Below are 14,828 nucleotides of genomic sequence, written 5' to 3'. Positions count from 1 at the left end.
TCATACGTGCACTTTGTTCTAACAGGGTACAAATGGCAGTAAACATAGTTTCGTTGATACCCTTCATGTGACCCATATTTTTGCCTAGTCATGTGCTATTGATATCTTGACAACACTATGCGAATGATGATCTATGTCATTTGCTTATGTTTGTTTATTTTATGGTTGTCATCTGTCAAGTACATGACTCCAAATTTCAATTGGTACTTTTAAGTGCACTTTCTGCATAACTGCATTTCGTTTGACTTGTGACACGCTTCCACAAAGTGATCGATGTTATGCGCACTGTGATTGTTTGGCCCCACCAATTACGTGGGAATCGAAATATTTTGGCTCACTCCAAATGATAGCCTAATCTGGCGCCAATGCTTGTCACCCTATCGTTCTGCTGCGTTGGGAGTGTAATGACATAACAACAATAACAACAGCAGTGGCTGCCGCAGCAGCGACGTCAGGTTTATGACTTTGCTCAAGTACGTACATGCCCCCTTTCGAACGACCACAAAAACAACAAAAAGCACCAAACAAATGAAATAAAAAGTATTCCGTTTTTGTCACACACCAAAGTCGTAAAAACTGCCAAAAATGTGACAAACCATTTTAGTTGGAATTAAACTTGCAAAGATTTTACGTGTGGTGCGGAAAATGTTCACGCAAACGAAATTCAATTAAATAACCGTTACAATTAGTACTCTCGCTCTCTCGATACTCTCCGTTCAAAGGTGTTGTAAAACGATTGATAAGAAACAAATAATTGCTTTAAACAGAAAACAATTGTGCATTAACCAAAAAAAAAGACAACCATAAAATGTATTTTTTTTTTAATTTTTTAAGTGTTTTCAATAAATTTATTATGCAAAGCAAGAAAACAAACTAAATAACAACAAATACCTGCAAAAACTTAATAAACACTAAAGCTCTACACTCAATATCACATCAAAATTGTTCGTTCGTTGTTTCGTTCTTTTGCCGATTGCCGTTGAACAATTCTAGAGACACTCTTGGCCGCTGTTGGTTAAACATCGTTCGGATACAAACGGAAAACTTAAATATTATTCGTCGTGCACTTGAATCCGTAGATATTCGTTCGTTTTATCATCTGTTGGATTAAAACACATCTGACGGGCGCAACAATACATTATTCGAAACGGGCATTTCGTGCGGCACAAAACATGTGTAAAAAATAATTAATTTCTGGCACAACAAAATTAAAGGATAATTAAAAATAAGATAAAAAAAAACACATCGCCAAACATGAAGTTCGCAATTTGTGCTAAAAGGTGAGAATATATGAGCACCAAATTGTTGAAAATGAAATTAAGCGGATATTGAAATCAATAGATATACATGCAATCCTGAAACATGCAATGAAGAAAAATGTGAAATTATGTGAAAAAAATAACAAAATAAAATTATAATACATGGATTGAAAAAGTGAAAATAGTATTAAGTACTCGGAGAAAAAAAATACAAATGGGGGAAAAACCTATTTGTGGACCTCCTTAAAAATAGAATACCAGTGGTCAAATAAACATGTAAAAAAGTATCGGTCGGTTTTGCCGACAGATGTGTACCCTCAGCCAATGTTCGATTATTTTGACTTCTGTTATGATTATTCAAGTGTTTAACCCCTAATGCAGTAGGTTCAGAAGGAATGGGCCAATATTAGCCATTTCGTATCGGACCTAAATAAATATGATATAAATACTGCGACGTGCTAGGTTGGACTGTGTTGTGTTGATGGAAATATTGGGATGTACCGAGTCTTGAATGGAATCGGATGCCAATTCATGAGCTACATGTATATTCAAAATCTTCACAAAGGATCTTTTGTTAGTGGAAATAATGGGATATGTGAATTATAAAGAGAACCTGATGTTTTTTCGGATTTTGTAAACGTTTTGTTTATTCAAAATCTTGACCCTTTTTGGGGGAAGTACCAGAAGGAAATATAGATTGAAATATTCAGATGTATTCAAAATTTCGACCTTTTTTGGGGAGGTGCCAGAAGGAGTGGACCGATATATTCCATCTTAACACCAGACCTTGAAATTTGAAGACAATAGGACTCTGACATCAAATTTTATAAGGGTTGTAATTATTCCAAATTTCGACCCTTTGTGGGGGAGGCACTTGATGGAGTGGATCGATATTGTCCATTTTCACACCAAATCTAGTACTAATACAAATATAAGGATTCGCAAAGTTGGTTTATCGTTTCTCTTTCTGAGCAAAAAAAAATTTTTTTTATTTTATTTTTTTTTTTTTTTTGAAAATTTTGACCATTTGTGGGGGAAGTACCAGAAGGAGTGGACCGATATATTCCAACTTATAAAAAATGGGATGTCTGAAATTTGATTTTATAAAAGTTGTAATTATTCCAAATTTTGACCCTTTGTGATGGAGGTACTTGGTGGAGTGGACCGATATTGTCCATGTTCGCACCTAATCTAGCACTGATGCAAATATTAGGATTCGCAAAGTTGGTGCAAAATTGGCTTATTATTTCTCTTTTTTTTTTTTTGAAAATTTCGAGGTACCAAAAGTAGTGGACCGTAGTGGGGGAGGTACCAGAAGTAGTGGACCGATATTGCCCATCCCCGAACTCGATCTAAGTTTTGCAAAAATATTACGATATACCAAGTTTGGATGAAATCGGATACTCCAGACATCGCTAGATCGACTCCAAATGTTCTGAAACGGATTTGGTCCAAAGAGACCTAGGGTCTAAAACCGTTATTTCGTCTAGGCACGTTGTGACCGTATCAAATGATATATACCCGCTGTAGCCATATGACTGATGGTATAAAAATAGTCAGAGGTCAAAAATAAAATACAGTGGGGTGAAATCATAAAAAACGGGGATTAATTGAACGTCTCTTTAAAAATTAGTGGTGAGGTTAGTTGCCTCACTTTCAACTTTGACTGATGATCCTATTTAAGACAATGAGAGGGAGATTTAAGGGAGGGATTTTTTTTATACCCTCCACCATAGTATGGAGGGTATATTAAGTTTGTCATTCCGTTTGTAACACCACGAAATATACATTTTAGACCCCACAAAGTATATTTATTCATGATCAGAATAAAAAAATTTAGCAATGTCCGTCCGTCTGTCCGTCTGTGGAAATCACTCTAGCTTCCGAACGAAATGAAGTAGGTTGATAACATTTTACTCAAATGTGTATTATGTCTGCAGGACTTTTGGTGTTGAAAATGGGCCATGTAGGTCCACGTCTTCGTATAGCCCCCAATAACAGAACCTCCCGATATGCTGTATTTTGATGATTTAAACGAAATTATTTACCAGAATTGTTTAAAAATTGGTATTTAAAATTCGTAATAGATACTACAGCCTTAGACAGAAAATGGGCCATGTAGGTCCACGTCTTCGTATATCCCCCATATAACGGTACCTCCCGATATTGGGTATTTTGATGATTTTAGCGACATTATTTACCGGAACAATTTCAAATTTGGTATTTGAATTTCGTAATAAATACTACAGCTTAAGACAGAAAATTGTCTGTGCAGGTCCACGTCTCGTATAGCCCCCATATAAGGGAATTCCCGATATTCGGTATTTTGATGATTTTAGCGACATTATTTACCGGAATTATTAAAAATTTTGTATTTGAAGTTCGTAATGGATACTACAGCCTATGCCAGAAAATTGTTTGTGCAGGTCCACGTTTTATAACCCCGATGGTACCTCCCTATATTCGGTATTTTGATGATTTTAGCTACATTATAAACAGATTTACTTCAAGTTTCACATTTGAATATTATAATAGCTTGTGACAAAAGTTGCCTATGCAGGTCCACGTCGTCGTATAGACCCTAATATACGGCTACATTCGGTATTTTTAAAATTTTAACTAAATTTTTAATGGATTTTATTTATTTATTTATTTATTTATTTTTATTTATTTATTTTTTTTGAAAATTGCCGAATTTTGTACCAAATGGTGGAGGGTATTGTTAAATATTGTTAAGGTCTTTTTTGGTCTCTTTCAGAAAGGAATTCTTAATTACCAGTCAATTTTATATATATTTTTTTATTATTTCTTTCTCATAAAAATATGTAGTCTTTTTGTCATCAGATTTAAGAAGTGTTTTCAAATAATAAATTATTGACTTAACCCAATTTTGTTATTTGTTGCTGATATGAAAATTAAAGAAAAACAAGTAAGCAAAGGCTATAGTTGTGCGGGCCGACCATGTGATACCCTACAACACGACAATATGGTAGAAGCCCCTTACGTCCAAATCCATTTTGGAAGATTTCGCTTTTGGAATTATGCCATAGAGCACTGCCCAGATATTACCCTTAGCTTTTTGACCAGGGACATTTACCCAATATTTACGCATTCCGTCGTGCTGTTAGTTATGGTGGTCCATTTTGCAGCTAAATATTTTACCCGCTAAATATTGTCCGAGGGCCGGACAAATTGGTAGTCCCAAACTCTAACTCCATATAAATTTTCGCGTCGACCGTTTCATAATTGTGGCCTATAGAGCAACTGCAATATCAAGAAAAGCTTCTGTTTTTGGTACATTTGAACCCCTAAATATTTTGCAATCATCTCAAAGAACAATACGGTTCTATTCTGACCCTAACCCCACCTCCATTTTTAATTTCGTGTGGATTTGAGACCTGTAACGTGATTAACGTGATGATAGATCGACTTAGCTCGGCGAGATAGGATGTTCTATACATAGGTTTCTATGTGGGGCACCAATATTTCGAGGTGTTACATAATGTTTGGCTCAATCAAACTTATAATACTCCCAACACATAGTGTTGTAGGGTATAAATGAAGGGGAGAATCGAAATGCTTTCTTTGAATTTTTCTCTTATTTTGAGGATCTAACTCCATTGGGCCCTACCGAGACCTACGTTATGGATGGTTTTATATTAGTAATTTTTGTGGTTTTTATACGAATATAAGAACAACAAATAACAACTGAGAAACAAAACTTTGAAAAAAACGCTGTCTGAAACCCTCAAAATACCTAAAATTAGGAAGTATAGGGTCAATATAAAAATGGACTTACCTTCAAAAAATTTTGCAGAGAGATTCTCAAAATACCTACAATTTGGAAATGTTGGCCAATAAATAATAGTGGATTTACCTTCACAAAATTTAAAAGGGAGAGATTTTGTCAGCATAGATCTCAAAATGTCAAGTTACTCATGATTGGGTTTGAAATTGTGGCCAATGCCAAGCTACACATGATTTGGTTTAAAATTGTGATCAACACATTCCAAATACCGAAAATGAGGAAGTATCGCTATATGGGGACCTTACCGAAACGTGGACCGATATGTGGACAGGGGTTAATATAAATATCTAAGCAAAATTTCAAAGCGATAAAATGCTACATCGAATAGAATCACATTCTGAGTCGATTGATGCATGTCAGTCCGTCTGTCCATGTATTTATGTGAACAAAATGGATCATATTACAAATTGGTGAAAATGGTGGATGTGCAAAATTTAAAAATTTCAGGCATATAACCAATTTTTTGGGAAAAATCATAATTTTAATCTCTTTGCGAGAGGTACGATGAGTTATTACAAATCGTGAACATTTGTGGGAAAGATACCAGAAAGGGTATGCCTATATCTATCATTTTGATACCAGAACTTGTGCTAGTAAAAATATTGGGATATGTGAAATTTGAAAAGAATCTGATGTTTATTTCCCATTTTATGAGAGATATAATTATTCAAAATTTTGACTCGTTTCGGGGAAGTATCTTTACATCTGGTTTTGTTGATAGACATTTTGGGATGTGCCAAAATTTAAAAATAATCGGATGTTAATTTCGCGTTTTATGAGCTTTATGGTTACACAAAATTTTAACCCCTTTTTTGTGGAGGTACCGGAAGGCATTGCCCGATATATTCTGTCTTCAGACCAGATCTTTAGTTAGTAAAAATAATGGCATGTATAAAATTTAAAGACAATCGGACTTTTATTTCACATTTTATAAGAGCTATAATTATTCGAAATTATTGCCTCTTTGGGGGAGGTACTTGATGGAGTATGCCGATATTGTCTGTTTTCGCGCCTGACCTAGCCCTGAGAAAAAGTTTGCACAAAATCGGATCATTAGATTTTTCTTTCTATGATGTAAATAATTTTCTTTGAAAATTCTATTTTTTTTTTTTTGGGGAGGTTCGAAAAGGCGTGCTATCCATATCCAAGGTAGATCTAAGTTTAAAGATAATATTTAGTTGTACCAAGTTTGTGCCAAATCGGATACAGATGGATGAACATCTTTAAATCGACTCCAAATATCCTGAAACGTTATTTTGTTAAGGCACGTTTTGGCCGTATCAAATGACATATACCCTCTGCAGCATTATGGCTGAGGGTATAAAAACAATTAAAAGCTACTTTGGTATAGTTTAATATATTTGAATATTGGCACCTATTGTATTTAAATAACAATCTGAAAATATCTTTATACTTATAAACTTTTCACTTTTTAATAATTACCGTCTCCTCCTAATTTCCTTTCAGTCCCAAAGAACGCAAACGCCATGTGGACAATTTGTGTTGGTTTGTGTGCGAGGTGCTCGGTACAGCAATGCTGATGTTTCTCGGCTGTATGGGTTGCATTGAATCGGACATTTTTCCCAGCAACAATCTGACGAGATCCCTCAACTTTGGTCTGGTCGTTCTCATTATCATTCAATGTTTTGGTTGCTGTTCGGGAGCACATCTGAATCCTGCCGTCAGCTTGGCTGCCTATATTTACGATCTAATATCGCTGCCAATGGCTTGTGCCTATGTAATAGCACAAATTGTGGGAGCTTACTGTGGCTATGGCCTTTTGAAATTATTTTTACCCGAAAATCTGGTATTTGTACCGGGCAATGACACAGGCCTGTGTATGACATCCGTTCACAAGGATATCGACAATTGGCAGGCATTGGGTATTGAGTTTTGTATAACTACGACGCTGATATTTGTTTGCTGTGGTGTCTGGGATCCGCGAAACAAGAGTCATCAAGATTCAGTGGCCATACGTTTCGGTTTGGCAGTGGCATGTCTGTCGATAACAGCGGTAAGTAGTCAGTTGTTATCAGTTGTCTCGAGCCGTTGAGACATTAATGTCAAGAGCAATGTTATTGAAACTATCAATTGATATCTTGATAGTCATTCATTATCGTGTATTAAAATGTAACACGGGAGAAATTTATAGCATACTTTTAGGATCGTGAATTTATTTAATTTGGTTTTTGCGGTGACACCTATTACTATGCTTGCATTTTCTAATATCATGGCAATGAGGAGTTAAATTGATTGTTGAAATGTTTTAAAATCTAAAATTCCCATAAGTAAAAAAAAATAATCGCAGTCTCATATTCAAACGAACAAATATTAGATTAGTTTTGCAATTTTTATACCCTACACCATATAGTGGTAAGGGTATTTTGTGCATTTGTTTGTAACATATAGAAGGAAGCGATTTAAACCCATAGTTCCTTTTGATGATCTGTATAGAATCACATTCTGAGTCGATTTATGCATGTCCGACCGTCTGTCCATTCGTCCGTCCGTGAGACTGTTCCCGCATTTTTGTGAATAAAATGCAGGTCGCATTTATTATCCGATTTAGATGAAATTTTCCAAACAATTTTCTTTTGGCCCAAAAACGAACCCAAATTGGTGAGAATCGGTTAAAATTTAGATATAGCTCTCATATATATCTTAAACAGATTTAGGGTTAATTGTGGACCAAATGGCCAATATCATTTCAAATGACCTGCATTTTGGCACATCCGACCGAATTCAGTCTAGAAACAAGTTCATCAAATTTTGTGAAAATCGGTTCAGATATAACTTTAATCCCCATATATATTTTTTAACCGTTTTGGGGTTTTAAGTCCCTCATGCACCATGCACTCCATAAGAACGATATTTGGTACCAGATACCTTATAGAGCTTTGCCAAATTTTCGATATAACTCCCATACATATCTTCGACCGACTTCACGATTATTGTGCACCAGATGGTTAATATCAGTCCAAATGAAGTGAATTTTGGCACATCCGACCGAATTAAGTACATCAAATATGGTGAAAATTGTTTCATATATAGCTATAGCTCTCATTTATATGTTTCATCCGATTTGGTGGCATCCCACAATAATGACATTTGGTACCAAATATCAAATATAACCCAGGAATACTTTTGGCAAATTGTATCAAGATCGGTTCAAATTTTAATATAGCTCCCATATATATCCTCAACTGATTTCGGGTTAATTGTGCATCAAACGGCCAATATCAGTCCAAATGACCTAAATTTTGTCTAGAAGTAAATGCATCAAGTTTGGCGAAAATCGGTTCAGATATAGCTATAGCTCCCATATATTTGTTTCATTCGACATCAATGATATTTGGCACCATATATCTTATACATCTCGGAAATAGATTTGCCAAATTTTATTGAGATCGCCTAAGATTTGGATATACAGCTCTCATTTATGTCCTTAATCCGATTTCAGGTGTATTGTGTAAATAATGGCTAATATCAGCCCAAATGGAGTCTATTTCGGGACTTACGTATTCATTTGGTGGAACTTAATCCTTCTCCTTCTCGAAGTGGTATAATGCACTCTATAGCAATGTTATTTGGTATAAAAGATAGAAATATCTACGAAATTTAGTGAAAATCGATTTAGAATTGGATATGCCTCCCATATATTAGTTCTCTCTTCAAATAAATTCCTTTGTTACGGGAGTTCTACAAAAATCGCATAGGGTATCATATAGTCGGCCTCACCCGACTTTTGACTTTTTCTTACTGGCTTTTGATATCACAAAGGAAAGATCGATTATCGTAGCAAAAAGTTTTACATTCTTGCAGTTCTGAAACAGACTGATGTATGTTTATATCCGAAGAAAAGGAAATTTCTAAGTAGACCATAAAAAAATTTACTTTGATTTCAAATTCTTTTAACTATGGAATTTTTTCTTTATATCCTTTAGGGCCCCATCACCGGCGCCAGCATGAATCCTGCCCGTTCATTGGCTCCCGCATTATGGCACAACGATTTTCGTAATCACTGGGTATACTGGGTTGGACCTCTGGCTGCAGCATTTGTTGCTGCCAATGTCTACAAACTTGTGTTCCGGCGTGAGGTCGAGGAAGAATGTGAAAAAACTCCAGCGAAAATGAATGAGGTTCAATGCTCTTGAACGATGTTGCTAGCCCATCTTATAATAAACGAATGCACGTTTTGAATTTTAATACGGATGTATTTCTTAAGTATTATTGTAAAAAGAAATCAATCTTATAATTGTAAGAAAAAAATCTCATAATTTTTATATCTCCTTTATTAATCTATATTATTGTATTATTCCATTAAATAATGAAAAAAAAAGAAAAAACAGAAGGAAAATGTAAATAACCATGGAAACATGTGGAAAATATATACAAAGTAAAATTATCTACGTAATGCTAGACAATATATATATATATATATATATATTACCAAGCTAAGTTGAGTATACATTAAATATGTATTCGTTATAGAATAAGATAAATATTAAATAAAAAAACAAAAATGATAAATTTAAAAATAACTTGGCTTAAAGTGGATTATTTTTATTGCGAAAAGGTTGCAGATATAGTCACAAGGTTGGCACGAGAATATATTGCCAAGGTTCATAAATTTCATAGATAAGACATCTTGATATGTCGTAATTTTTGTGGGATTTAAGATGAAGATGTCACAAAGAGAGATGCTAAATTAAAAATTCTGCGTGGTAATCTGGCTAGACTTGTGGTAGAAGGTGTAAAGTCATTAAATAATACCAGCGCCGACAGTTTAAACATTTCATACTGATATCTTTGGGTTAAAGTAATTAAGAATTTGTTTTTTTTTTTGTTTGTTTGTGTGTGTGTGTGTGTATGTCGGTCACTTTATTACCCTTGGTGGTATGGGCAAAAGTGCTGAATAGAAGTAAAGGTTTTACATTTCATATTTGTTTTGTTGAAGATTCAATCAGTTGATTATGTCTGGAGTATTCCCCCATTGGCTTAACTTGGTATTACTCTCTACAGAGCGGTAGCAATATCATGATATCATCCCAGTGATGGGAATGGTCAAAAGCAAACTCTGTAAGTGGCGAGTATTCTCAATTAACTATAACAAGTAAAAAAGCTATAAGTTCGGCCGGGCCGAACTTTGAATACCCTCCATCATTTGGAAAGAATTTGGAAATTAAAAAAAAATAAAATCCGTTAAAAATTCTGTTAAAATCTTAAAAATACCGAATATAGCCGTTGTATTGGGGTCTGTACGAGCATGTCTTCGAACTTGACCTGCCTACGGATGAAAGACTGATCTGTGCAAAATGTTAGCTTCCTATCTTTATTCGTTTTGACTCTAGCGTGATTACAACACACGGATAGACGGACGGACAAGGCTAAGTCGTCTTAGAATTTTACGCTGATCAAGAATAAATATATACTTTGTTATGTCTAAAATTATTATTTTGACGAGTTACAGACGGAATAACGAACTTAATATACCCTTTATGTATAGGGTACAAAAACAAGTTAAAAAGTATCAGTCGGTTTAGCCGACAGATGTATGCCCTCAACCAATGTTCGCCAATATTGTTATTGATATATGTAAATATTGCGACCTGACAGGTATAGCCACAATAGTTACTTCCTATGCGAGATATGTGATATTTTTTAGAACATGTTAAAATGTGAGTGAGGTACCGGATATAGTCGACTGAAGTATTCCATATTGAAACTTCATCTAACACAGATATAAATATTGGTATTGGCAAAATTACAAGAAAATCGAACATTTATATCCAAAATTTTTTGAAATCCCTTTTGTGGGGAGATACCAGAAGGGGTTGCAGATATATAATCTTCACAACAGATCATGTGTTAGCAAAAATATTTGTATGTGTGAGATTTCAAGAGATTTGGATGCTTATTTCGCTTTCTTTGAGCGTTTTGTTTTTCAAAATCTTGAGCCCTATAAGGGGGAGGTACCTGAAGAAATGATCCGATCTCTAACATTTTTATAACAAATCTTGTGTTTATGAAAATATTGAGATGTAACAAGTCTGATTCGAATCGCATATTAATTTCGCGTTTTATGAGCTTCATGGATATTTAAAATGTTGACCCTTTGTGGGGGAGGTACCAGAAAGAGTGGACCAATATATTCCATCTTCACACCAGACCATGGCTTAAAGAAATAATGTGATGTGTACAATTTAAAGACAATCGGACTCTTACATCACATTTAATAAATAATTATTCAAAATTTGACCGAGATACTTGATGGAGTGCAAAAATATTGTCCATTTTCGCCCCTGGCCTAGCACCGATGTATAGTATAATCAAAGTTGAAGCAAAATCTTTCTGTGCAGTAAATTATTTTCTTTGGAAATGTTTACCTTTTCTGGGGGAGGACCAAGAAGGCTTGGCCCGATACTGCTCATTTCCGAACTCGATCTAAATTTGATAATAATATTACAATGTTACAAGTTTAGACCAAATCGGATACTCCCTTCGAGAGTTATCATACGGACCAGCTAACCTGAAATAATGGAAATCGTCGTTAGGTCCAGATTCATTTTAGTCAATTTTTTTAAAAATGATGCCATACAGTCCTGCACGAATGTTTGGGGTTTTAACCTACATCTGCGCGCTATATCGTGGTGATAGGTATTCAAAACAATTTAGCACAAAAGTTTTGGTCCATTTTGCACGCCATATATAATCCAATGGTCGTCCGAAATGCTTTACTTCTGTCCTGTCCTAAACCCTAACGTCATGCAAAATTCCATGTCGATTGATTTTTAATTATGACCTGTAGAGGAAATTTTAGTTTTTTGGTTCATCTGAACCCCTAGACAAAAATTTTCAAAAACAATAGGCCTTAACCCAATTGACCCTAACCTTTACATTGTACCTATTTTCCTATATATTCGATATCTTGGCTATCAGCCTCACTGCAACATTCTGAAATGACATTTTAATGCGTTTGTGATTTCGCAAGGATTAAAAATATTCGTGGTTTAGTGGACATTTTTACATAAAAGTTATGGTTTACCCGCTAAATATTTGGCAAATAATAGGTTTTTGCCGAGCCCTAAACTCTAGACCCTTGCTAAATTCCGAGTCAACTGGTTTATAATAGCGACTTGTAGATCAACAGCAAAATCAGGAAATTTTTATGTTTTTGGTCCATTTCAACCTTTAAATATTTTGCCAACATCTCAATAGAAGCAATACGCTTCTATTCTGACCCTAACCCCACCTCCATGCTAAACTTCATGAGGATCGGACAAAAATTGTTACCTTTAAATTTTGCTTAAAGAACTCCAAACTCTTCACCTATAAATATCCGTTCGGCCAGACCATAACCCTGAAATTACCGCATAGTGTTATTAATAAATTTGTTTGTTGTCATTAAAAACATGCATGTGTTTTGTTGTCTCTGTTCGACAAGTTGATGTTGACCCATGCCAACTGGTAACCGGTTTTCTTTTTTGCAACTCTAGTTACACGAAATTCATATTTTGTGCAGCCAATGAACCCATTAAACTGAGAACGTGCAATTAGTTCAAATTACCAACGATAAGTAATGTCAATCTAATGTATAACGTATAAAGAATTAATTAATGCACATTAAACTAGATAAAATTTATCAGTCGCTTTCCTCAATATACAAATATTTTTTTTTTTTTTTTTTTTTGGAATTCATATGGAATTTACAATATTTGAAATGTAGTCATAGTGCAGTAGCTTTTGCCACAATTATATGTTTCATTTTTAATTTTTTTATGATTTCTTAATTTTTAAAAAAAAATCGATATTCTGTTATTTGAACTGACTTTAAAATGATTAGATAAATTAAATTAAAATATCGGAAATGACCTATATCTTAAAACAAGTAAGCAAAGGCTACAGTCGAGCGGGGCCGACCGTTGAATACCCTACAACACTATAATAAATGATACAGTTTATATAGGCCAGATACTCGAAAGAATTCCACAAGATATTGTGACAAATAATAAAAGAAAACCATCAGGTTTCGTTCTGGATGGCCATCCAAAACTATTTGGCTTTTGCAATGTCCGGTAACCTCCATTCAAATGTGCCTGAGGATCGGGCGATAATTACGACTTGCTGACAATTTTGCAGTTTTCTCTTTTCTCCAAAAAGAGTAGGCTTCTATTCTGACCCTCATCTTATCCCCATGCAAAATTTCGTTAGGATCAGGCCATAAATGTGATCTGTATATGATATTCTGATATCCTAACTACTTAGTTTTGTTAGCTGTAGAAATATTACCAAATGTTTAATTCAAAATGAAAATATGCCAAAAATATGACAAAATTGAAAAAATATGAGAAAATGTTACAAAATCAATATTTTCATCTTTAGAGAGATATTTTTATGCAATTTTTAGACGTTTTTTCTTTCCTGCCAAGAGGCCATTCTGAATTAATGAGAACTGTCGAAATCAGTTCAGCCGTTCTCGACATATAAGAGATCTTTCAAGCATATCTTCTTTGATAGGCATATATATCGCACATATTTTGCTATATATCCGATTTGTTGGATGTTAACATCAATGTAAAGGTCAGAAGTAACCTTGTGATGGCTTTGTGATTTCGCCGGGATTTAAAATATTCGCGGTTTAATGAAAAATGTTGAATTTTTTCAACACAAAAGATATGGTCTATTGTACCCGCTAAATATTATCCGATGACCACCCAAATTGGTAGGCTTCCGTCCCGCCCTAAACTCTAGCTACATGCGAAATTCGATTGGTCGATTGGTCTATAATTACGACCTGTAGAGCAACTGCAAAATCAGGAATTTTTTCAGTTTTTGGTCCATTTCAACCCCTAAATATTAAGCGATCATCTCCAAAAGAAATAGGGTTCTATTCTGACCTTAACCCCACCTACATTCTAAATTTCGTGAAGATCGGGCCATAATTGCGACCTGTAGAGTGATTACAAATTAACATGGACAGACGGACAGACGGACGGACGGACATACATAGCTAGATCGACTCAGCTCGGCGAGCTAGGAAGATCCATATATACTTTCCTATATGGAAAACCAATATTTCGAGGTGTTACATAAATTCTGGCCCAATCAAACTTATAATACCCCCAACACATAGTGTTGTAGGGTATAATGACAAAAATACTTAAGTTCGATTGCAACCTTCATAAATTTAATACTTATTTCACATGCAGGATTTTTAAAAATATTCTTCCTAACGGGGGAAGTAGTACAAAGAGTGAGCCAATGCAACTTATTTTTGTCGAAAACTTGGAATGGACAAATCAGAAACTAGTTTTTGTGAGAGTTATGACTTTTTATACCCTCCACCATTCTATGGAGGGTATATTAACTTTGTGATTCCGTTTGTAACTCTTCAAATATTCATAATAGACCCTACAAGATATAAATATTCTGGATCAGCGTAAAATTCTAAGACGATCTAGCGATGTCTCCGTCTGTCTGTCTGTTGTAATCACGCTAACTTTCGAACGAATTGAGGTAGAAGGCTAAAATTTTGCATACATGCATAGTTTACCAGTAGGCAGGTTAGTTCGGGCCATGTAGGTCCACGTATTCATATAGTTCCCATGTCACGGTACCTCCAGATATTCGATATTTATTTTGAATTTAGCGACATTATTTACCGGAATTAATGACAATTTCGTATTTGATGTTCGTAATGGGTACGACAGCCTATAACAAAAATTTTTGTATGCAGGTCCAACTCTTCGTATAGCCTCCAT

The 14,828-nt window shown here is 34.8% G+C and overlaps 1 protein-coding gene across 1 annotated transcript; it reads left to right on the top strand.

The window, feature by feature from the left end:
* Nucleotides 1-878: 878 nt before the first annotated feature.
* On the top strand, nucleotides 879-9,315 carry LOC101888428 (aquaporin AQPcic). Its single transcript, XM_005184567.4, has 3 exons — nucleotides 879-1,280; nucleotides 6,535-7,081; nucleotides 9,012-9,315. The coding sequence occupies exons 1-3, from the start codon at nucleotides 1,255-1,257 to the stop codon at nucleotides 9,219-9,221; spliced, it is 783 nt and encodes a 260-aa protein (XP_005184624.1). The 5' UTR covers nucleotides 879-1,254; the 3' UTR covers nucleotides 9,222-9,315.
* The last annotated feature ends 5,513 nt before the right edge of the window (nucleotides 9,316-14,828 follow it).

This window comes from Musca domestica, unplaced genomic scaffold (assembly GCF_030504385.1).
Source record: "Musca domestica strain aabys unplaced genomic scaffold, Musca_domestica.polishedcontigs.V.1.1 29, whole genome shotgun sequence".
NCBI classification, from domain to species: domain Eukaryota; kingdom Metazoa; phylum Arthropoda; class Insecta; order Diptera; family Muscidae; genus Musca; species Musca domestica.
This window is presented reverse-complemented; position numbering and strand designations above follow the sequence as displayed.

Excerpts from the sequence above, each read along its gene's own strand:
- LOC101888428 (XM_005184567.4), top strand. The coding sequence starts at position 1,255 with ATGAAGTTCGCAATTTGTGCTAAAAG. Across the intron at positions 1,281-6,534 it reads TTCGCAATTTGTGCTAAAAG|TCCCAAAGAACGCAAACGCC; the intron begins GTGAGAATATAT and ends ATTTCCTTTCAG. Across the intron at positions 7,082-9,011 it reads CATGTCTGTCGATAACAGCG|GGCCCCATCACCGGCGCCAG; the intron begins GTAAGTAGTCAG and ends TATATCCTTTAG.